The following is a 25,855-nucleotide window of genomic DNA, read 5'->3' as shown; positions in this document are numbered from 1 at the left end:
CATTTAAGAGCTTGCAACTTAAGTGCCAGGCAAAAGGACTGCAGACGAATCGCAACAAACTTTGAGTGACAGGCGAAAAAAATTCATGATCTGAGCCACAAAACGCAGGCCACGATAGCCGGGGCACAAGATGATGGCCCGTGGGTTTTATAAATGACACTCAAAAAGCTCTTCACTTCGACGAGTGTTAGAAAACTAATTCTTTTAGTTCGAGGTGTTCCAATATCAAAATACAGATTTATTATCACAGCTACAGACTGTCTTGTTTTATCAATCTGACAATCTATTATCCATACTGATTATCAAATGTTCATTAAAATGAAAAAAACTGTATTTTTTTGGAATAAAGATACCTACCATCAAGAATTAAGAAGTATTTTAGAGTACCTTTATCAGCACTCTATACAAGGTAAAAATTGTTCGTATCATATCACACTTTATTCCAAAAATCTATGTAATTGAATATTAAATGACAGTTCACATATCTAAGGTTAACAGTGACTTTTCTCCGACCATACCTACGCTTTACCAACTGAGCCAATTCAAATAATTGCACATTAAAATTTTTCGTTGACAAAAGTCGGCTTTACTTCGGATCATTCTAATTTGTTTCCTTTCCATCTCGTCACCAGTAAATGGCGCAAGTCTGCAAATGCTCAACCATTAAAACTTCAGCATACCCTTTAATCACTCGGGACAAAGAGGCACCTCAAATCTGAACACACCAGGATGACGAGGCAATTCGCAAATGGGCTTAACAACTTCCGATGGAAGCTGCGCGAGGCAGATACTTACACGTGGGCGGAACGTGAGTAGCGTTAACGGTGGTGGCACCAGTCGTCGGTTTAGACCACGATCGCGCGGTGGTTTCTGGTTTTGGAGGTGGCGTCGAGTGTGGTACGAACACTGTCGTCGCTCTCCGAGTGGTGGTAGTGGTGGTGGTTGTTCTTGGGGTGGTTATGGTGGGTGAGGTGAATAATTTGGTGGTCGGAGTGGTTAAAACCACAGTGGCTGAAAAAAATAAGTGAACATCGAAACAACCATGACAAAAGCAGCAAGCAAAAGCAAAGTGTTGTTCATGCTCAATACATACAAAAATAACAGTACAAGAATACAACCATTGCATAGCTTTCAAGTTCAATAAAAATATACCTTTAAAGTATTTTACCACCTATTAAACAAACATAAAAAAAAGGTAGTATAGAAAGTATTTAATGTGCTTTGCAGCTCAGAATTAACATTACATGCATTGCTAACATTAAGAAAATCTACACACACACAAAATAAATAAAAATTAAATAAATATAAATGCTCAATAAAGGTTAAAAATTTAATACATGTTACTGTAAAACTACTTAGAAGTCTTCTACGAATACTTAAGTTTCTAGTCCTCCTATAAAGGAAAGTAAACATCATGAGTTTTGAACTGAGATGTACATATTCACCCACAGTAAAATCCAGTTGCAATAAAAATTATGTTACCTTTTAACAATTTACAATTTTACTGATTTACAAATGTCAAAAACTTTATTTATAAAAATTGTTGCTAGTAAAAAATAGCAAATTAAATATTTTTCGATTTTTTTTTCTTCCAAAATTGCAGTTAACTTAAAACCAAAGTTTTAGACTCTTGCTTCATTTAGATTAGTAAAGCATAAGAAAACTCTCATATCATTGCTTAATGTTACATAAACTAAATTAGTTACCTATCTTAACAGTGAAAATGACACACCTTGTGAAAATGACACATTTATTACTATGACGTCGTCCGACCGAAGGCCACCCTAAAGCCCGACCTGCAACCGCCAGTATGCAACCCCGCTAACGGAATGCGCCCCTAGCCATGGCCCACCCGAGTCAGGCGAGCCACCAACAACTAAGGTAGAACCCGGCCTCCCCCAAATAAACAGACCGTCACTTCAATCAACCACGTATAAAAACAAACACTAATTATTAAACTATATTACGTAGTAATTTAAAGTCGGTTGACAGAAGTGCGACGTAGGAGTGCCCGGGCACTCACGTGTGTAACTACATAAATACGCGTGTGAGTGTTCCCCTGGCGGCCTTCTGCCTGAATCAATCAATCAGACCTTGTGACATAATTATTCAAACCTTGTGTTGCGTCATTAACCACACCAGAGCAATCTGACAAGAAACGAACAGTCGCTGGTGTGACGTAAAAATTCAAACACAATAATTCTTAAATATAATAACTTTCAATTCATAGAAGGGACAAATGACCTTAATTCAGCCTTTATAATTTATATAAGAATTTAACATCATTAAATTCTCTTATTAACTTATCAGATCAGAAATTAACGTAATGAGGTCAACCCTGGCGCGAGGGCCACCGAGCCTCGGCCGGACGCCATGACATGACGCCAGTACAGCGCGACTCGTGGACCGGGGCGGACGCACGTCCCACGGAGAGAAATCATCCTTTGTCCACACCGAGTTCACTTCTGGTAACTATAGTCATTCTTCAAAACCTTTTTAATAATCTCTCCGTGTGTACCCGGTCCAGCTTTTCGGTCCAGGACCTAATCCGGCCGCATAAATATCACCCCCCCCCCCCCCCCCCCCCCCCCCACCACCACACTTGGTCCGCGGGGTAGGTGCATTATCCGGTACGGGCCGACTCCCGAGGACAGAACTTTTGTTAAATCTCAGTCGCTCCGGCGCTGACACTCCCCGTAAGGGAACTCTTGAGCAAATTTAGCTGCGGTCCGCGCTCCACTGCCGTGGACGCGAGCACCGCCTCAATACGCAGATTTACAGGATTGGCCGCCTCCAATCACCCTCACCCCTCGTTGAGCAGTCAGGCTCAGAAACGCCTAGGGACACAATAATACGGAATAACTACTGACGCTGTAACATTCTTTTGTAAACTTGTGCAACGCAACCTCGTGTAACATTTCTTTTGTAAACTTGTGCAACGCAACCTCGTGTAACATTTCTTTTGTAAACTTGTGCAACGCACCTCGTGTAACATTTCTTTTGTAAACTTGTGCGACGCACCTCTCCACGTAACATTCGTGAACTCATATAACGCAACCTCGTGTAACATTCCTTTTGTAAACTTGTGCTACGGTAATTCAGTAACTCTCAGACTCAGTTGAGTGTAATTGTGTAATTTGTATCTTGTAACGTCACCTATTGTACGACGTGGCGTGTAGCCGACAACGTTACACCAGAGCCACTGTCGACTGAATAAATGACGCACGTCATTTATTAACTCACTCCAGCGTACGCTTCTTTAAACCTGCTATTCCCAACCACCGCCGAGTAGGGAATCTCTCAAATCCCCGCAACACCGCCGACGGTCCTAGTGGGCCACGCAGGGCAATCGACCCCACGACCCAACTACCGACTAGCACCAGAACTAGTCTGGCGCCCACCCGGACTCATTACATTCGCAACAGCCACTCCCGCTAGGAACCGCACCGGGACTCGAGCCCGAGACCCCGGACGACGGCAACTATGTGTGTAACATAAATGTTTGTTTATTAATAGCTTATGTTAATATTTATATTGTATGTATGTATCTATTATCCAAGTAATATTACCATAAAATTACATTATAGTCCCCCTATACAAAATTCCTGGAATCGCTGTTGTTCAGAGTCTACAAACTCAGTCTGCACGGCTGTAGCACCCAATGTTGGTGTTAGAATGTAGTACATTTACATTCTTTTAACTTAAGGTTCCGCAAATCTGCTTAGTAGAAACTAACTTACTCTTATTTGATAGTGTCAAATTTATTTAGTTTTAAAGAAATGTTTGCTTTGTGTTTTTCTTTGCAAGGTCAGTTGTAAGGAAAAACTATCCGTGTATGGTTGAACACACAATTTTATTATATGAACTATTTATGGTTCAGGAAACATAATTAGGTGTTGGTACAATAGTTAGTTTTGATCAAAGTGAGCATCTACACACTAGTACGTTTACATCAGCAAACCAAATTATAGCCATACCATGATAAGACTACGCTGCTGTAAATATGGTACTAGTGCACGGGACCAAGTATCTAGCAGGCACTTTACAATCTTCTATTTGAAAAGGACATTCAACATGCAACACACCGCATGCAGAAAAGAATAATGCAGAAACATTCCACACAACACACGGCTACCGAACGTGTTACTCACAGAGTCGAGCGCCATGGATATGAGTGGCAAAACCTTCGAACAGACCCACAAATACATTCCGTGAGAAGGCATGCTCGCTTGCGTGAATGAACGAGCAGTGCAAGAAACCAAACAAGTGTGAAGTTGCATTCATTCTAGTGTTTCGCCGTATGCTGCAAGGTAGGTTTTATGCAGCAGAAGTATCTCATGTTTTGCATACTTAATATTGAATGGAAAAAAAGAAGTTACAGACACTACCAGTGGGTAGACAGAAGCTACACTGTTGTGGCATTAACACTCCCTCATGAACAACTGAGCCAGGCGAGAGATTTGCTCCACTAGAACTATTCAGCGCATACAAGACATGTAGAAAGTGTGTGCAATGAATTGTTTCTTTCCCGTAAGTTATTGAAGTAAAAGTGTAGGGGAGCTTAACTGCTCGGATTTAGCATTGAGGTATAGAAACGGCTATGGATTAACAATAACAAGTTTCAAATTTAAAAAAAAAACTAATTACGTACATTGAATGGATGAGAGAGGTAAAACAATTACCACCATCATCCTCAACTCTTTTAACAGTACCAGATATTAATTTTGCTTATAAAGACAGATTATAGTGATTTATATGGACTAACCACGTGCACAGCGACAGCTAATGAATGACTGGGAAGGAGAGATAACGTCTCAGGGTTTTGTTTAATAATCGCACGTAATGCCAAGGGTAGTAAAGACTACAATTCTCAGTTTGAAAGCATGCCACACCTTGCGGAAAACAGCCGGCTAAATTACAGTTTTTCTCGCAGCTGGGATTGAATTCAAGGAACGAGACTTTGGCGGTGACTAAGGGCTAAAGCTCAACGTTATTATTCAAAACACTATTAATGTGCCAAGAAATAATACAGTGAATGCTGAACTGTTGATGGTGGTGGTTTGGGACTTTTATGTCTTCAACATCAAAGTTAATGGTGACACTTTATAAGGACAGAAGATTAGAATGGCACAGCAAAGAAGTATTTGTGCGTGGAAAGTGTGAACTATGAGAAAAAGCAAACTTCCACCTCTTCAACATCAGCTACATCAGTTACATTTTTATTTTTACCTAAAAAGACTGATTGGTCCCAGCCAGAAATTTAAAGAGTGGTCACTTCTTGTAGGCAAATGAACTGATCACTTATGCAACAACCCCTTACTGAGCCCCTATTAGGCCCAGAATGTGGCTTAATCAGATTAAAATATTCTTGATCTCTGTAGTGTAGTCATGAGCTTGGTAATAATGTAGTCTTTGCTCCCTGGTCCCGCCCTGTTTACGAGAACTATGTTAAGTGTGAGATCAAACGAGTACTAAAGAGTGTCAGATTCATTATTAACAGTTCGTCCAAAAAAAAAAAAAAAAACTAACAATCACCACTTAGCAAACTGGAATTGGCAGGTTAAAAAGAACTTTTTAATACCCTGATTGCTTATTACTAGAGGGAGGCATTTAAAAACAAAAAGTCTTTGTAGTTAATGGCTTTGAAGCTTTACATTTGAATTTTTTAGTGTCCCTGTCGAAATGTAACCAAATTGAACTTGCTGCAAAAATTTCCTTATGAAATTTTTGTTTATAAGAAATTTTGCATGTGAAAACATTGGAATAAGTGCTATTGCTGTACTAAGTATTTATATAAAATTACACTGATCTTAAGGTATGGCCACACAGGTTCGCGATGTTTGCGATGTTCCCTACACAATAAAATAAAGCCAGCTGCATCTCAGGTGTCACTGGCCATACAAAGCTATGTTCGCTATGTTGGCGTTATTGCCAGGTGTTTGGTTCTCTGCTATTTTTCTTAAAAAAAAAATGGTCTGACTTCACGCATGCACAGATAAAAAAAAACCATCTGTTTTTGCACAGAATCGTGCTATATTTCATCATTAGCTTTTTATGAAGTATAATTTCTCCTAGATATGTACTTTAAATAGTTAAGTCAACAGAAAAGTTAACTGAAAGATTACGGAAATATTCTTGTTTACGGAACGAATCGATGGACGAATACAGACGGCAGGATATTCAGGACAATGCCTGGGATTTGATTCCAAAGGAATGCTATCAAACTTGGTTGAATTTATCCTGAAATAATCCATAAATTTGGTCTCGTCCTCACTATCAAGTGCTTCATCAAATGATTTTCTTCAAATTCTTTTGTTTTCAAATTAAATTCACACAACCCTTTATTTTTTACTTTCACATACTGCTGAGAGCCAGGAGAGTATTACCATCGTCGGAATCGTCACTAGAATCCCGAGGCACGAGTCCCTCCGACGTCGCGAACTAGACTATCCCGTCGTGCCACCTGGTGCAGGCGAACATAGGGAACATCACGAACCTTTCCTTGTGGCTTCGGCTTAAGGGCACCGCCCACCTGGGCACACACACGGTGCGCAGAGCTTCAGGAATAAACAACGCGATTTCAAAACTACTCAAGATATCCGAGTGGGGCCTATTTACGAATAGCATTTAAGAGTTCGCCGAGGGCCGAAAGGTACTTTTAACTTCGGATTAAGTTTTTAAACTATATTTTTATAAGCGTTAAAATGGCTAAAACACGTTTTTTCAGTGTAATTTTTAGGCATAAAACAATCAGTACAGATTCTTGAAAGCACTTAAGGGACTTGCGCAACACCTTTATCTTCATTTCTCCGCCACATAATATTACGGTCACCGCTCGAATTTCACAGTTGTCCTGTGCACGACGAGAAGACTGCGCGCCAGTCCAGAGGAGACACCGCGCTAGAAGCACCAGCGAGCGTCGCGCTTATCATCCCACCTCACACACACACACACACACACACACACACACACACACACACACCCACACCCCTGACGAGGCGGGCCCCTTAAAGGTTCTCAATTTTTTTTCTTTTTAAGAAATGATGCTGTGGCCACGTCGTGAACTTCGCACTGATCTCAATTGCCGCGGGTACCTGCGGGGGGATCCTCGCGGAGCTAGAGGGGGAGGGGCCAGGGGGGTGCCAGGGGGGGGGGGGTACTCACGGTCCTCGACGCACATGAGCCCGTCGCCCAGCAGGCGCAGGCCGTCGGGGCAGGCGCACGAGATGGCGGGCGAGTGCCGGCTGAGGCGCGGGGCTGGCAGGCACAGGTGCGAGCAGTGGCCGTTCACCGCCTGGCAGTGGTTCTCGCCGTCCGGCTGGCGGTACGGGTGGTACACGTGGATCACCATCGGGTTCTGCAGCTGCGCGACAAGAGCACACACCGCCCTGCAAGTCCCTCCTCCACACACTGCTACTGCTGTGCCGTCCTGTCGCTGCGTCGTACCGTCAGTAGAGGACCCGAAAAATTCGCGGGTTCATTTCATGTTATTGTGGCCTTCATCCCGGGCATTGGCGCGGCTGTGGGTTATGACCTGCGTGGACCAGAAGATACAGGGGGGGGAGGGGGCCTACGACCGGTGACTGGCCCAACCTGGGAACAGGATGGTCTGACACGACGCTACGTGTTGTTGGGCTGATGAACGGGGAACACCGTTTCGTGAGAGGGACAGCTAGCTTCAGCACAGCTCCAAGAAAAGAGGAGTTAGCATCTTTGGGAGCAGAAAACATCTTTTCTAGTCACGCTACCGTCTAGGGTGAACAGCTCGACGCGTGACGCCTAGCTTACTCATAACTAGAGACCCGGAAAATTAGCGGGTTCATTTCGTGTTATGCCAAAATTCAAGTAATTATACCTTAGTGCTGCTTCTGTCAATTGGTTCACTACAATCTGGAGGACTGAGGGCCAATTAGAGACCCTCACTCGTAGAAGTGTCGAATCACAGGCCACCCAGTCAAGATGACTCGCAAGTCGGCAGCCAATGAACAGTTGGCATTTGCCCGAGTGTGTAGAGGATATTGGAGTCTATCCTGGAGGTCATTGAACCCGCGAATTTTCCAGTTCTCTAACCATCAGGTACCGTATACAGAAGGAGTCAGCTGCCCCATTTACAATCAGGGGAATAACATTAAAAAGGAGAAAGATGCTGTATTAAGAGAAAATTAATGTCTAAACATCTTTATTTAAAGTTCGAAATAATTTTTAATAACTGTGATTCCTTTTGTTAATATTTATTAAGCTATAAGAACATGGACCCTTCTCCCCCATAAAAGACGTTAGTTCCTAAAAATGTGTCCCTTCTGTCCAATTCACAAAAATACCAGTCGCTTTCTCTCTCTCCCCCCAAATTATTATTTTTGTTTTGAAGCTGAGTACATCCATGAACATATGACAGAATGAAAGAAGACCCAAAATCAGAATGGCCAGACCATTATTTTACAACGACAATTCCCTGGAACGTCGAGTACAGAAACTTGCAAATGAGCCACATCCGCCAACGAATGTTGTTACAAAATTTTAAACACAAATTGTTTTAAGATCGATACACATAGCATTTTAAAATGATTAAATAACACTGGAAATGAGAGTCCAGAGATCTAGCCAAGTTTATTTATTGAACAAGAGTTAACTTACGTAACAAGAATGTTATAAAAATTTCACTACTTTTCATACATGCTATAAAGACGTAAGTACACGGTACTTTCATTAGCACTTTAATTGCGTGCATATCTCAATCCTCTTGCCCAATAAAATGGTTTGGGACAATAATTGAATTTTTTATCATATATAAAAAACTATGTAAAAATCTTTCAAATGTTTGAAAATACCAAAAAATCAAGTGCACTTTTTAAATATTTTTTTAATATTTAATACTCGATTCTAAAAGTGCTGTGCACACATCATTTAGTATTAACTAGTCTCACACTACCAAGTCTGAAATGCTGCGAATAATTTAAATATACTAGCAATACAAGTCCGTGTCCCTGTCAGGACAGGCAACATCTGTCGGACCCATTCCACACGTGTAGACCATGTATCAGGCGAGAAACTATGGTATGTTGTTATTTTTGAAAGATTTATGCAATGGGAGTGCATGACTTGATGTAGGCTTTAGGACATACGCCATTGCTATGCTCATGTTTGTCTGTAGAGTCGCACCTGAGTTTTCGTACCATGTGCATCTCTGCCCGAGGAAGGGAGCAGATAGCAGTTCCCGAAACGTCGCTTGTTTCTGTTTTAGAAAACTGTTGTTTGTTACGTCTTTTCGTTTTTTTGTCTCGTTTCAACTGTTGTGCTGAATTTTTTGGGTTCGGTATTTTTGTGCTGTCATCATTTGTGGTTTTTTTTTCTTCGTTTTGTGAGTCCATTTATCTTTGTTTTTCTTTGTTTGTTGACCATATTCCTGTTTTGGAGTATTGTGTGTTGTTCATATCCTGACAACAGCAATTTTTTGCTTAATTTTTGTTTTTGTCATTTGTGTTTTTTGTAGTTTTCTTCTGCAGACAAACACGAGCATAGCAATGGCTTATGTCCAAAAGCCTACATTAAGTTATGGTATGATGATTTGCATTGTTTTTCCACTGGCACAGCACCTCACGGAGCTAGGGAATCCTGGAAGACCTAGCTTCACGTGGTAGTACGGAACTGTGTGGCCGGCCAGTGCCTCGGCAAAGCCAGCACCACGAGACGGAGCTAAGGGAATCCTGGGAGACCTAGCTTCACGTGGTAATACGGAACTGTGTGGCCGGCCAGTGCCTCGGCAAAGCCAGCACCACGAGACGGAGCTAAGGGATCCTGGAAGACCTAGCTTCACGTGGTAGTACGGAACTGTGTGGCCAGCCAGTGCCTCGGCAAAGCCAGCGCCACGAGACGGAGCTAAGGGAATCCTGGGAGACCTAGCTTCACGTGGTAGTACGGAACTGTGTGGCCGGCCAGTGCCTCGGCAAAGCCAGCACCACGAGACGGAGCTAAGGGAATCCTGGGAGACCTAGCTTCACGTGGTAATACGGAACTGTGTGGCCGGCCAGTGCCTCGGCAAAGCCAGCACCACGAGACGGAGCTAAGGGAATCCTGGGAGACCTAGCTTCACGTGGTAATACGGAACTGTGTGGCCGGCCAGTGCCTCGGCAAAGCCAGCGCCACGAGACGGAGCTAAGGGAATCCTGGGAGACCTAGCTTCACGTGGTAATACGGAACTGTGTGGCCGGCCAGTGCCTCGGCAAAGCCAGCGCCGCGAGACGGAGCTAAGGGATCCTGGAAGACCTAGCTTCACGTGGTAATACGGAACTGTGTGGCCGGCCAGTGCCTCGGCAAAGCCAGCGCCACGAGACGGAGCTAAGGGAATCCTGGAAGACCTAGCTTCACGTGGTAGTACGGAACTCTGTGGCCGGCCAGTGCGTCGGCAAAGCCAGCACCACGAGACGGAGCTAAGGGATCCTGGAAGACCTAGCTTCACGTGGTAGTACGGAACTGTGTGGCCGGCCAGTGCCTCGGCAAAGCCAGCACCACGAGACGGAGCTAAGGGAATCCTGGGAGACCTAGCTTCACGTGGTAATACGGAACTGTGTGGCCGGCCAGTGCCTCGGCAAAGCCAGCGCCACGAGACGGAGCTAAGGGAATCCTGGAAGACCTAGCTTCACGTGGTAGTACGGAACTGTGTGGCCGGCCAGTGCCTCGGCAAAGCCAGCGCCGCGAGACGGAGCTAAGGGATCCTGGAAGACCTAGCTTCACGTGGTAATACGGAACTGTGTGGCCGGCCAGTGCCTCGGCAAAGCCAGCGACACGAGACGGAGCTAAGTGAATCCTGGAAGACCTAGCTTCACGTGGTAGTACGGAACTGTGTGGCCGGCCAGTGCCTCGGCAAAGCCAGCGACACGAGACGGAGCTAAGGGATCCTGGAAGACCTAGCTTCACGTGGTAGTACGGAACTGTGTGGCCGGCCAGTGCCTCGGCAAAGCCAGCGCCGCGAGACGGAGCTAAGGGATTCTGGAAGACCTAGCTTCACGTGGTAATACGGAACTGTGTGGCCGGCCAGTGCCTCGGCAAAGCCAGCGCCACGAGACGGAGCTAAGGGAATCCTGGAAGACCTAGCTTCACGTGGTAGTACGGAACTGTGTGGCCGGCCAGTGCCTCGGCAAAGCCAGCGCCGCGAGACGGAGCTAAGGGATCCTGGAAGACCTAGCTTCACGTGGTAGTACGGAACTGTGTGGCCGGCCAGTGCCTCGGCAAAGCCAGCGACACGAGACGGAGCTAAGGGATCCTGGAAGACCTAGCTTCACGTGGTAGTACGGAACTGTGTGGCCGGCCAGTGCCTCGGCAAAGCCAGCGACACGAGACGGAGCTAAGGGATCCTGGAAGACCTAGCTTCACGTGGTAGTACGGAACTGTGTGGCCGGCTGTGTGGGCTCACCGAGTTGGTGGAGGTGACAGGCGCCACGTCCTTGCCGTTGAACTTGTTGGCGCGGAAGATGGCCTGCTTGTCCCAGTCGGTCCAGTACACCCAGTCCTCGAAGGTGGTGATGGAGAAGGGGTGCTGCAGCACGTCCGGAGAGTAGAGCACCACGCGGCGGCCCGAGCCGTCATAGTTGCACGACGAGATGGTGTTGAGCTTGGCGTCCACCCAGTAGACGCGCCCGCCCACCAGGTCCAGCGCGAGGCCGTTGGGCCACTTCACCTCGTACGAGACGATGGTCTGGCGGTGCGATCCGTCCATGCCGGCGCGCTCTATGCGCGGCTCCGTGCCCCAGTCCGTCCAGTACATCCACCTGCGGGCAGCGCAGACTGCTCTCCCACCTGCCTCCTCGACCTCTCGACCTAGCCGTGCAGCTCAACCTCCCACGTCTCACCACGGCAATGAACCATGGAATCATCAAATAGAGTGCATTACACATATTCTTGGGTGGTTGTATCCCCTCCCAATCACCCACAAGCTATGTACAACTGTAGAGTGATTGTAGGGAAGCCTAAGATGCACATAAAGTTCTGCCCTTCCCGATTACACCCGAACAATTCACCTTCGGCCAACCTCGGGTTTATTTATATATTTTTATATTTCTCTGTTTATTTTAATGTAACTATACTAACCTAACTAACTGTCCGTAGTGTTTTAAAGTGTTTTAATGTAGCTAACCTAACCGACCACTTTTAATATTTGAATTCATTTTTCCTGCGCAAAAATAAAAAAAAATCTCGAAGTTTGCCGAAGGTGAATTGTTCAGGTGTAATCGGGATTGGCAGAACTTTATGTGCATCTTAGGTCTCCCGTGACGGTAGGTCATCCAGCTCCAAAGGGCGCAAGACCAGGCGAAGTCGGGAGGAGCGGCACACTCGTTAACCAGCTTAGAAAGAACAAAGTGTGGCTCAATCCGCACCCACCGAGTAAGCAGAACAAAACAGTAGCTCTCTATTTTAACCATGTACCAGAACATAATCATAACGCATGGTGGCGTAGGGATATACCATTCATGTGACTTTTTATTCAAGAATTTCTATTTATAAAAACAGCACTTCTGAGTTAAAGATAGCATTGCCTTGAAAACTGTTTTAAAGCATCATATTTTTTTAAAGTCTAACAGGTAGGACCACAAGAATCCTGCTTGTCTGCAGGGTATTCTGTACCATTATACCCCCTCTCCCTTTTCGAAGCCAGAAACAGGCCTATCTAAAATGTTTTATAATCAATTATATATGTATGTAGTTTGTTATTTAAACAGTTATCCATAAATAGTTTTGTTTGCATACACAGACCACAGGTGTGTCTGCTATTCTCAGAGTGTTGTGAAGTAGGAACCTGCCACCGTTACCATTAAGGTGCTTGTCTGTGTTTAAATCCCAGCACATGCAAACAATAAATAAATAAATAAATAAATAAATAAATAAATAAATAAATAAATAAATAAATAAATAAATAAATAAAATTCTGGTTCGTCTCAATTTGAAATCCAAGTCATGAGGACAAGAAGAGGAGATGTAAAGTTTTTTTTTTTTTTACAGAGGCTTTAGGTCTTTGAAAACAAGGTCTTTGGGGAGGTTAACACACAGCGATATACACACAGAGATATTTACACATGATATTGGGACAGCAAATGATCATAGCCTAATGAAAGAAAACATTCTAAAATTTTCTTAGTGATTATGGGGAAACCACTGAAAACCATAATCTAAAACATTTTCCAAGTGTTCTGTGGGTTGGAAACTGCTAACCTTATCAATAAAAACCTGAAGGGACCATAATTTTGTCACTTTGCAATAACGATGTTTGTATTAACCAAACTATTATAAAATTAAATCACAAATTTTATTTAACTTTTCGATCTAATTCAAATAAAGTTAAAACTTTCACACAATTTTATACTGCAAAATAAACTTTTCTTAAGGTATTGTTTAATTCAACTTTAGGATGACTACAGCCATGTAAAAAAAAAAAAATTATTTTCTCCCCATACTACATTCAAAAGGATTTAAGACAGAAGATAAAGCAAAGGTATAAATTATTACCTACAAAAAGACATACTACAATCAATTTGCAAGAATAAGATTTCCAAGTTCTTTTCCCCAACCTAAAATAAGCCGAAGTAATGGCATCAGTACCTATTATTTTAGTTGAACCTTCACATTGTTTCTTTACATTACTCAGGGATATTTTATTAACTATCCTTTTTGATAAGTCTATCCTTGGAACAAAAAACCATTCTTTAGTATTAAACAAATTACTTAGTAGGTACTCTAACACCTATATGATTTCTAGGCACTGTGAAAACAATTTGTATTAATGAGAGTTTTGTACTAAGAGGACTGCTGTTAATGAGGTTCCACTGTAAGGTTGTCTGTGTTCCAACCCTGACATAACAGAATAATCAAATTAACTTAAGCTTAACATCTCCCAACATCAGAATCTCTGCAAGTGGCCAGAGAGGTTATCAGAAGTTTTATTTAATTTTATTTATTTTTTCCATTTAGGCTTATACTCCTCACATATGAGTGTAACACATGACACAGACACAGATGCTGGGACAGCTATCTGCCAATGAGCACTGACAACGAATATACGCGGAAATTTTTTTTTTTGCATCCGAGAATACCTACTGGCTCACGACAGTCGAATGTATACAAAAATAAATATCAGAACTAATTAAAAATTTAAAAAAAAATCAGAAACCAGGTAATTAGAAATGGAAAGGTGAAATACGTCTATTACAAATGCTTAGGGGCAGGCATTTTTCACGAGTAAAGCTGAATGCCTATTAGACTGCAACAAGGTATACGCGCACCAGCGGTTCCTTCCTTGTGATTGGCGGGTGTCAGGCAAGAGAAGTATGTAGTTGCCTTGTTCGGCCCAGCCGCTCAGCACGCGTTTGCTTCCGCAATGAATTACTGCGATTCGCGTTCAAAACAATCATCATGTAACTGAAAGAAACTCGCCCAAATCACGAAACACACACGATGCTACAGTGTTTTAACGTTCAGCTAGTCTCGGAATCTTATCTTTTTGCGAAACGTGCATGGCCCTACCAATCAGGGGCGCAACAACAGGGAAGGGGGGGCAAAGGTATCCCCGCCCCCCCTCTGAAACCTCGAAGTGGCGGCAAACAGGGGCAAAGAAAGTTCTGTGTAATCAATTTTTATATACTAAAACTGCTTAAATAGCACCATTTTCCACCCTTGAAATACAAATTTTCCCGGGGGAGGAACCCCGGACCCCCCAGCTTCAATAGGGGGGAGGATAGACGATTCTTTATAAATAGGTATATTGCCCCCCCCCCCCCCCCCCCCTTCGGAAATTCAGTTGTTGCGCCCCTGCTACCACGTTGTGCCGCACAACACGGGGACTCACCCGTCCAGCGGGTTGACGGCGATGGCCCGCGGCTCCTCCAGGTCGTCGCGCACCAGCACCTTGCGCATGTTGCCCTCGAAGTTGGCCAGCTCGATGGTGTTCCTGCCCGTGTCCGTCCAGTAGATGTGGTTGTAGATCCAGTCCACCGCCAGCCCGTCCGACGTGGTGAGCGAGTCCTTGATCACCACCACGCGCTCGCTGCCCTCGTCGATCGGAGCCCTACACACACACACACACACACACACGTGTACCAACTACACATACACACACACACACACACACACACACACACACATGCGTGTTCCAACTACACATACACACACACACACACACACACATGCGTGTTCCAACTCCCCGCAGTAAGACACCCCACCATCTCCACTGCAAACTAAACAAATTACACTGGCAGCAGATAGATTTGTAACATTTTAATGAGGTGTGCACTTTCAATTAATACATTATTTTGGATACACACCATTGCTGTGTCGTAGAGAAAACCCAACAGAAATATGAACACACAACCACACAGCAGAAAACAAGCAAAGAACAGCCAATGTTAAATGTAAATGACACCACAGAGAATTCAGCGACATGAATTAAGTCGGGAACAATATCGGAGCATTGTAGTGCGAGAGACTGCCTTAACAGAGATTCTAATACAACACTTGCTAACTATCATTAAATGTGGTCAAGCACCATTTTCACAATGTCTTGGATGCGACAATATGGTGATAAGAGAGGTAAAACGAGACCCAAAACGTCACAGCATCACGTATGCCGACAACTGCCCAACTCCACGGGGGAAGCCTACAACTCACGTAGTTTCGGTTCCCTACCACGTTCTTGCAACTTCGGATTTCTCTCAAAAATTGAAATTAAAATAATCTAAGGGTTAGGTTAGGTCAGGTCAGTAACAACATGCTTGTTTTCATTGGAAACTTCTGATTTAGCGGCTGAAGTGGCATAAGGCAAAACCTTTTGGCATACCAAAAGGCAAAACTTGGGAAATCTTCGGAAATTCTTGCAGGGAACCGAAACTACGCCAAACTCCACGGTCCGCGCCACTCACTTGTATATCTTCTGGTCGCTGACGTCGCTCCAGAAGATCATGCCGGTGCGGAACACGAAGTCGAGGGCCGTGGCGCTCTTGGTGTCGTTGACGATGGCGGTCATCTCGCGGTGGTCCAGCGAGATCTTGCGGATGTCGTGGCGGCGGGCGAACAGCAGCGACGCGTGGCCCTCCATGGGCTTGCAGCGCGTGTGGTCGCGCGGGTCTCGCGCGTATCCCTGCACGCACTGGCACTTGAAGGTGCCCTTCTCGTTGATGCACTCCTGGGAGCAGGAGCCGGGGGTCTCGCACTCGTCCACGTCTGCAACACCGCACAGCCACACCGGCTACAGCACCGGGGCAGCACCAGGACGCTTGCGCAAGCACCTGCCAACTCTCAACTTCTTGCGTTTCGGCCTGCATTTCCTCCCGTCCACGTACTAAGAGGCACGTTCCGAAAACTTTAAGGCAGTGTCCAAAGTCACAAGCAGAGTGATTGACCCTTGGATGGGGGGGGCGGGGGGGGGGGGGGAAGAGGACTAAATACCCAGTGCCCAGTTGAGCTACGAAATATTTGTTTATGGTAGTTTACCCTGATAGGAAAAAAATTACAATTCAATTGCCAAGTAAAATTCATCGGAAATCTTGACTATTTATACAATTTTTCCAGATCATGTTTAAAGTTATGGCCATGGTAGCTTTTTAGTCTTTTTTTTTAATTAATGGGGTGTGAAAATAAATTTTGTTCTAGAGTGGATTTGACAAAATTTTTTGACCCCGGGCTCTAGTTTTTCTCGACGCCACTGAAAATACATACATCTTTACCCAAAAGTGACATCACAAGGACTATCTTAACTGGGCGTGGAGTACGCAAGATAATGAATGTGTATTTATGAATTCTGTACCCATAAGTTTACAAAGTTATCTTAGAAGATCAAGTTACCAGAATATTTTAAACCAATGTATAAAGTATTAGAAATATGCAGGGATCCTCGTAAATTTATTTATAGTTTATTCATAAATTAAAGAGTATTAAGGTTACTCACTTTAAACATGATCTCCAAAGGATCAATTTGGATAGTTAACCAAACTTCTAAAAAAAATTACAACTTTTCTACGTGAATGTTTTCTCTGTTTACAATAAAATACAGACATCAGAAGTAATGACCTGGCATAGGTTTTACAAAGATTCCAATTTTGCAGAACTACTAAGACCCTTAATGCAAGATGTTTTCTTCCTCATTAAAAAAATTTGTATTCATGCCCAGAACTAATTAAAAAAAATATCTCATTTTTTTTATGTCAAAGGAATAAGAGAGAGAGACCATTGCAAGCTTATGAAATTCACATTATTTGATTTATTTACTGCTAAGTAAATTACACTAAGTTAAACGAAAATTAAGGTCATGCCTACCTGTCCGCAATATGGTAATTCTAGAGTGCTGGAACTTAGGTATTTAATAATATTTATAATACTTGCAATCAGTGAATTTTTACTAATAACATGTAAACATCAATCCCACAATGATTTTACAAGTAAATTTGGAAGGGTTTACAAGTAGTTTGTTTCACAATGGAAATTATTGTTTACAATGTAAAAGTGGTTTGTAATGTTAATAAAATCTCAAACAAGCTATTCATCTTGGTTAAATTGAAAAATTACCAATTTCATGTTCAGCAGTGGTTTTAGTGAATCTAAACAAGATAATGTGATTCTTTGTAGTAAAAAAACATCCAGGCCAAGAAGAAATGATCTCATGTCAGTACATTAAATCAGTGAAAGAATCCATGTAGGCAAGTGCATCAAATAAAATGTAACTAGGTTTGGAGCTGTACAGGAATCATAAAAATTTAAATTTGCTTAACATAAAACATTTTGAAAGTACAGTACCTTGCTTGTGTCTATGGCTAATTTATAGTAAACAATCTTTTTTTTCATGGTTATGTTGCTTAGAAGTGGTATGGTTTGCAGTGGTCAACGCAGGAGGATTGAGGCGGGGTAATGAGGCGTGTATCCATTCTGCTTTAGATATGAAAAAAAAAGAGTGATCTCAGTGAAGGCAGTTTGTATTTTGGTCTGTATAAGTTGCAAGGTTAGCTGGAATCTCATGAAATCGCAAACCACAAAAAGCAGCGAGAGATGCGTGTTGAGGAAGAAAATGTTAAGTGTACGAACCCCTTGTTGACTCAAGTGTTTTTAGATAAATAAATTTCTTATTTTTTTTTTTTCAAAACACCTTCCATAATAAATTCCTAAATCCTAACCGGTAGGTTGACACCGAGGTTTTGGTCTGCAAAGCGGCAAAACATTTTTTAAGTTGGTTCAATCTACCACTTGGGACGAAGGAACCTCGAAATGCAAGGTTTTTTTGCTAGAGCATGTCGTGCAAGCTAAGATACTTAACCAGAATCCATCAAGGCTACCAGCTATATGAGGCACTGAACACGGATACTCTCAGCAAGTCAGTGTACTGACGGGACTGTTCGGTCTGCAAAGCAGCAGACATTATTTATAAAGTCGGTTCAATCTACCACTTGGGACGAAGAACCCCTAGAAGCAGGGGCGCAACAACAGGGGGGGGGGGGGGGGGGAAACGAGGGTATTTTGGCCCCCCTCCCTCAATCCTTGAAGTGGGGGCAAATGGGGGCAAAGAACGTGCTGTGTAATCAATTTTTAGATAATAAAACTGCTTAAATAGCACCATTTTCCCCCTTGAAATACAAATTTTCCCGGGGGAGGACCCCCCGGACCCACTGCTTCAATAGGGGGGATCGATGATTCTTTATATAAAGGTATATTGCCCTCCCCCCCCCCCCCCCCCTTTGGAAATTTAGTTGTTGCGCCTCTGCCTAGAAGCAAGGTTGTTTACTAGAGAAAACAGTATTAAGTTACTTTACGTTTACAATTTTAAGGTACTTAACCAGAATGCAACAATGAGAGGACTGTTGGGGGAGAGACGCACCGTCGCAGGTGCGGTTGTCGACGAGCCGGTAGCCGGGGCCGCACTCGCAGTAGAAGCCGGCAGGGGTGTCCACGCACACCTGCGAGCAGCCGCCGTTCGCCACGGCGCACTCGTTCACGCCGCAGCGGTCCCTTGGCTCGTCCTCCCAGCCGGGGCAGTCCTGCTTGCCGTCGCACACCGCCGCTAGGCGCACGCACACGCCGCCGCCGCAGTCGTGGTGCGTGCGGCGGTCGCACTCCGGCGACACCGTGGCTGCGGGCACGTCCAAGACCCTCAGCCACGCAGTCCCTCGGCCAGCATCCAGCCAGTCACGGTCCCTCGGCCAACATCCAGCCACGCGGTCCTTCAGCCACCATCAGTCCACGCAGTCCTTCAGCCACCATCCAGCCACGCAGTCCTTCAGCCAACATCCAGCCACGCAGTCCTTCAGCCAACATCCAGCCACGCAGTCCTTCAGCCAACATCCAGCCACGCAGTCCTTCAGCCAACATCCAGCCACGCAGTCCTTCAGCCAACATCCAGCCACGCAGTCCTTCAGCCAACATCCAGCCACGCAGTCCTTCAGCCAACATCCAGCCACGCAGTCCTTCAGCCAACATCCAGCCACGCAGTCCTTCAGCCAACATCCAGCCACGCAGTCCTTCAGCCAACATCCAGCCACACAGTCCTTCAGCCACCATCAGTCCACACAGTCCTTCAGCCACCATCAGTCCACACAGTCCTTCGGCCACCATCAGTCCACACAGTCCTTCGGCCACCATCAGTCCACACAGTCCTTCGGCCACCATCAGTCCACACAGTCCTTCAGCCACCATCAGTCCACACAGTCCTTCAGCCACCATCAGTCCACACAGTCCTTCAGCCACCATCAGTCCACACAGTCCTTCGGCCACCATCAGTCCACACAGTCCTTCGGCCACCATCAGTCCACACAGTCCTTCGGCCACCATCAGTCCACACAGTCCTTCGGCCAACATCAGTCCACACAGTCCCTCGGCCAACATCAGTCCACACAGTCCCTCGGCCAACATCAGTCCACACAGTCCCTCGGCCAACATCAGTCCACACAGTCCCTCGGCCAACATCAGTCTACACAGTCCCTCGGCCAACATCCAGCCACACAGTCCTTCAGCCAACATCCAGCCACACAGTCCTTCAGCCAACATCCAGCCACACAGTCCTTCAGCCAACATCCAGCCACACAGTCCTTCAGCCAACATCCAGCCACACAGTCCTTCAGCCAACATCCAGCCACACAGTCCTTCAGCCAACATCCAGCCACACAGTCCTTCAGCCAACATCCAGCCACACAGTCCTTCAGCCAACATCCAGCCACACAGTCCTTCAGCCAACATCCAGCCACAGTACCTCGGCCACCATCAGTCCACACAGTCCCTCGACCAACAACCAGCCAACATCAAGCCACCGAGTACCTCGGTAAACATCCAGCCAAGGTCAATCCACACAGTCCCTCTGCCAACGTCCAGCCACACAGTCCCTCGGCCACCATCAATCCACACCGTGCCTCAGCCACATCAACTCCCCCCCCTCCCCCTTCTATCATTCCTGGGCATTAATTTACAGGGATCTGAAAACTTCTAATGTTGAATACTTCACAGGATGGACTATGTACACAGTTTTATTTATATTCTGAAAAATCGTCACCAAATAACTGGTTGCAAAAAGTTCAAATTTGGGTTGCCTGCCTTTCGATAACTTTTTTTTTTAAGTTTCTCATTAGCCAATTGCTAAATAAGCAAAAAAAAAAAAAAATACGCTAGCACGAGAATTTCGGGCAATGGTTAAATAATAATTTTATTTTGTACTTACATTTACCGCTTTAAGGGGCCCATAACCACTACCGGGCCTAACCACGGACAAGACATTCCAAGAGAGAATGCAAGATCATTTGTTCGTGTTGCTAATGACTTCACGTGGAGAAGCTGTAACATTTTCGTTCCCTTTTCCCAGTGTGATTTTCATGAACAAAAACTAGTTTCTTAAAACAAGACACAAACAGCGATATTTTTTCCTACATTTCAATATCATCTCTTTCCAACATCCACCAATGGGGAATATCAAAAAGGAGAATGGTCGATGGAACACGGAACACACGAGGTTGTGCTCGCTTGTCTTCTGTCCGGCGACTAGCCTACACATAGCCGCGCCACAGAAACAAAAAGCGGCGTGGGCGAGAGATTGTCCGCATGTCCGATGTTGTCAGACACGTGTGTCGTCACAGACAGCCACCTGACAACTACCAGACAGTCGTGTCCTATGCTCGGGTCGGCAGTGTGTAGGCTCGCCGCTCGTGCGTTCAAATAAAGTTGTGTTTTTTTTTTTTTGGACATGTTAATCCAGCAAATCATTCAATCTTCTACATGTGAATATTGTGATGAATAAAATAAAATAAACAGAGATTCATCGTGAGAATAATTATTTTGTCAAGTTGAAGAACCCGCTGAAGCATTTGTAAAAAAAAAAAAAAAACTGGCTCCTTATCCAAAACCGAGTGTAAAAACTCGCAGAGGTTGAAAATAAAGGGGGAGCAATAATTAATGAGCTCAAGAACTCCGTTTTTTTCTTTTGTTTTTCTAGATCACTCGCGTCGTGAAGGAGGTCGCAGTATATTTTCTAGGGCATCACCTCGTTTCTCTACACCCTTGCTCATTCATAGTATAGGTTCGAGCTGGACGTGTCTGGTCTAAATCGTCACGCATGACTACTGGGCCTAGCGCTGGATAGCTACATATTAAAAAGTTATTTGCTAAGCAACCATAAAATGAGTTTACAGTATTTTTAATGTAGCTGTACTTACCTAATATAACCAACCATCCACAATGTTTTAAAGTATTTATAATGTAGCTAACCTATCCTGATCGACCGCAAAATTTAATGCCACACCGGTTTATACAATGAGATAGAACGGCGTATGACGTATGAGTAAGCTACATCCCAAAAAAAATTGGTTCTCTGTAAAGTCGGTTTACGGACGATAGTTTAAAGTGACAACGTCATAACAAAACATTGATGAAATGATTGCATACTTTTATGAACAAAATTGAATCATTTTTATTTTAATAATAAAAGAATAAATACTTGAAATTATACTAGTAATCAGATTTTTAAAATGCAAGAATAATTAACCTTTATTGCCGAAATTGTGGTTTCTAATAAGCAATGAAAACCACATTAACTTTTCACTTCACTTTACAAACAGTCGACGAAACAGTTCACGTGTAGATGACTTTTAATTAATTTTAAAAACTGGCGTTTAGCTATGAAGTTTAAATATAATTGTGAACAAGTTTTCATATAAATAAACTGAAATATTATGGTGATACATATAATTGATAAGATATTTGATTACAGTCAATTGTAACAAACTATTATTACTGCACACGCCGACAGCGTAACGGGACAGTGAGCGTAACGGGACAGTGAGCGTAACGGGACAGTGAGCGTAACGGGACAGTGAGCGTAACGGGACAGTGAGCGTAACGGGACAGTGAGAGTAACGGGACAGTGAGCGTAACGGGACAGTGAGAGTAACGGGACAGTGAGAGTAACGGGACAATGCGCGTAACGGGACAATGCGCGTAACGGGACACTTTTGTGCGTGCAGCCGGAGTTGATCGATTTATTAGACGTCCCGTCCAAAAAAGAAAAGCGAGCACGAACTCCGGGTGGCGGCTGACTCGTGTGTGAACTGAAGGCCAGGGAGGGAGAGAGAGACTCACGACAGTCGAGCTCGTCGCTGCCGTCGCTGCAGTCGACGCGGCCCGAGCAGTACAGGCGCCCCGGGATGCAGGCGCGGTTGCGGCACTGGAACTGGTCGGGGCGGCAGGTCTTGTTGCGGCACTCCTCGCTGCGCTCGTCGCCGCCGTCAGGGCAGTCGCGGTCCCCGTCGCACACCCACGACTGGTGGATGCACGTCAGCCGGTCGCCGCACTCGAACTCGCGCGGCAGACAGCGCGCCACCGTCGCGTTGGTCGCCGGGCAGCCCTGCACCGTCACACACGCACACTGCAAACACGTCTGTGGTGTTTCATGAACAACTCAAGTTATACATGTAACTAAATAAAAATATTAGAATAAGCTTACGTTACTGCAATATAGATTAAAAAAAATCACGCAAGCAATAAATAAAAATGTTATAATAGTTTCAATTGATTATTCAAAAGATATCGTAAAGGGGGGAGGGAGAAGTGGTGGGACGGGCGACCAGGGGGGGGGAAGACGCGACGGGCGACCAGGGGGGGGGGGGAAGACGGGACGGTGCGACCAGGGGGGGGGGGAAGACGGGACGGTGCGACCGGGGGGGGGGAAGACGGGACGGTGCGACCAGGGGGGGGGGGAAGACGGGACGGACGACCAGGGGGGGGGAAGACGGGGGGGGGGAAGACGGGACGGGCGACCAGGGGGGGGGGGAAGACGGGGGGGGGGAAGACGGGGGGGGGGAAGACAGGACGGGCGACCAGGGGGGGGGGAAGACGGGGGGGGGGAAGACGGGGGGGGGAAGACGGGGGGGGGGGGGAAGACGGGACGGGCGACCAGGGGGGGGGAAGACGGGACGGGCGACCAGGGGGGGGGAAGACGGGACGGGCGACCAGGGGGGGGGGGAAGACGGGACGGGCGACCAGGGGGGGGAAGACGGGACGGGCGACCAGGGGGGGGGGAAGACGGGACGGGCGACCAGGGGGGGGGGAAGACGGGACGGGCGACCAGGGGGGGGGGAAGACGGGACGGGCGACCAGGGGGGGGGGGGAAGACGGGACGGGCGACCAGGGGGGGGGGAAGACTGGACGGGCGACCAGAGGGGGGGGAAGACGGGACGGGCGACCAGGGGGGGGGGAAGACGGGACGGGCGACCAGGGGGGGGGGGAAGACGGGACGGGCGACCAGGGGGGGGGGGGAAGACGGGACGGGCGACCAGGGGGGGGGGGAAGACGGGACGGGCGACCAGGGGGGGGGGAAGACGGGACGGGCGACCAGGGGGGGGGGAAGACGGGACGGGCGACCAGGGGGGGGGGAAGACGGGACGGGCGACCAGGGGGGGGGAAGACGGGACGGGCGACCAGGGGGGGGGGAAGACGGGACGGGCGACCAGGGGGGGGGAAGACGGGACGGGCGACCAGGGGGGGGGAAGACGGGACGGGCGACCAGGGGGGGGAAGACGGGACGGGCGACCAGGGGGGGGGGAAGACGGGACGGGCGACCAGTGGGGGGGGGGAAGACGGGACGGGCGACCAGGGGGGGGGGGAAGACGGGACGGGCGACCAGGGGGGGGGAAGACGGGACGGGCGACCAGGGGGGGGGAAGACGGGACGGGCGACCAGGGGGGGGGAAGACGGGACGGGCGACCAGGGGGGGGGGAAGACGGGACGGGCGACCAGGGGGGGAAGACGGGACGGGCGACCAGGGGGGGAAGACGGGACGGGCGACCAGGGGGGGAAGACGGGACGGGCGACCAGGGGGGGAAGACGGGACGGGCGACCAGGGGGGGGAAGACGGGACGGGCGACCAGGGGGGGGGAAGACGGGACGGGCGACCAGGGGGGGGAAGACGGGACGGGCGACCAGGGGGGGGAAGACGGGACGGGCGACCAGGGGGGGGAAGACGGGACGGGCGACCAGGGGGGGAAGACGGGACGGGCGACCAGGGGGGGGGAAGACGGGACGGGCGACCAGGGGGGGGGGGAAGACGGGACGGGCGACCAGGGGGGGGGGGGAAGACGGGACGGGCGACCAGGGGGGAAGATGGGACGGGCGACCAGGGGGGAAGACGGGACGGCGAGAGAGGTCACCTGCTCGTCGCTGCCGTCGGGGCAGTCGGGGTCGCCGTCGCAGCGCCAGCGCGCCGTCACGCACGAGCCGTCCCCGCAGGTGAACTCGGCGCCGGGCTGGCAGGTGGACACGGGGCACACCTCGTCGCTGCCGTCGCCGCAGTCGTCGTCGCGGTCGCACACCCAGCGCCGCTGGATGCACACGCCGTTGGCGCACGTGAACTCGTCGGCGCGACACGTCTCGTCTGCGGGCAACACGCGCCTCCATCAGCGAGATCCACGCGCGTAGCCCCTGGACCCCGCCTACCATCGTCGCTCGTGCAGCTTCGCCGCAAGCCACGTTTACGGCCCTGGCTCAAGTCGACCGATTTTTTTATTTCTCTGACTGATCAGCTATAAATAGAGACCCGGAAAATTCGCGGGTTCAATGACCTCCAGGATAGAATCCAATATCATCTACACACTCGGGCAAATGCTAACTGTTCATTGGCTGCTGACTTGTGAGTCGTCTCGACTGGGTGGCCTGTGATTCGACACTTCTATGAGTGATGGTCTCTAATTGGCCCTCAGTCCTCCAGATTAACAGTGCACCAATGACAGAAGCAGCACTAAGGTATAATTATTGGAATTTTAGCATAACACGAAATGAACCCGCGAATTTTCCGGGTCTCTAGCTATAAATATAATAACTCCCCTCCATATTTCGAGCATCATAATGTAAATTAACTTATTCACGCAAGAATTTTTTTCATGCGAAACACCCAACATAACCTCTGCTCTTTATAAATAATAAAAAAAAGGTACGAACGTAGATTCGGACGTCTGACCGTGATGTGTGAATATTTAGTTTCCCCACACATTTGCATATAGTGAACCTCCGCGGGAATATTTACCGAGAGAGAGCGGACATTAAGTTGAGCAGAAACCGTAATTGAATATTTTGTACAGTGGCCGGCACCATTCTATTGTGAATTTGACGAGGGACAACATACTTAAATAAAAGGATTACCGAACAAGATAAATAAGATAGGACTAAAATTAAGGCTTGGTTACTAAACAAAGAAAACACGAAACTGAAAAGTTAAAAACACGAATCTACCGCTTTGCATACCCAGAGCAGTTCCGCAAATTTAATGCTAACTTGATTTAAACACATTAACGTAACGTACATAACTACAACGAAATACGTTAATCGTCTTACAGGTGCAATGATATTTACAGATCAG

At 46.7% G+C, this 25,855-nt stretch overlaps 1 protein-coding gene across 8 annotated transcripts in view; it reads right to left on the bottom strand.

Annotated features, from left to right (window-relative positions):
- LOC134540050 (very low-density lipoprotein receptor) overlaps nt 1-25,855 on the bottom strand; it is a 494,291-nt gene that overhangs the window by 18,853 nt on the left and 449,583 nt on the right. For all 8 annotated transcript variants that reach the window (XM_063382497.1, XM_063382495.1, XM_063382496.1 and 5 more), the window contains 8 exons: nt 24,651-24,874; nt 22,585-22,849; nt 18,845-19,096; nt 15,903-16,203; nt 14,834-15,052; nt 11,411-11,765; nt 7,165-7,363; nt 796-1,011 (listed from right to left, as the gene is read on the bottom strand). In XM_063382497.1, the coding sequence (XP_063238567.1) occupies nt 796-1,011; nt 7,165-7,363; nt 11,411-11,765; nt 14,834-15,052; nt 15,903-16,203; nt 18,845-19,096; nt 22,585-22,849; nt 24,651-24,874 (2,031 nt within the window). The remainder of the gene's footprint in view (nt 1-795; nt 1,012-7,164; nt 7,364-11,410; nt 11,766-14,833; nt 15,053-15,902; nt 16,204-18,844; nt 19,097-22,584; nt 22,850-24,650; nt 24,875-25,855) is intronic.

This window comes from Bacillus rossius, chromosome 16 (genome assembly GCF_032445375.1).
Source record: "Bacillus rossius redtenbacheri isolate Brsri chromosome 16, Brsri_v3, whole genome shotgun sequence".
NCBI classification, from domain to species: domain Eukaryota; kingdom Metazoa; phylum Arthropoda; class Insecta; order Phasmatodea; family Bacillidae; genus Bacillus; species Bacillus rossius.
Note: the sequence above shows the minus strand (reverse complement) of the source record. Positions and strands in the feature narration are given on the sequence as shown.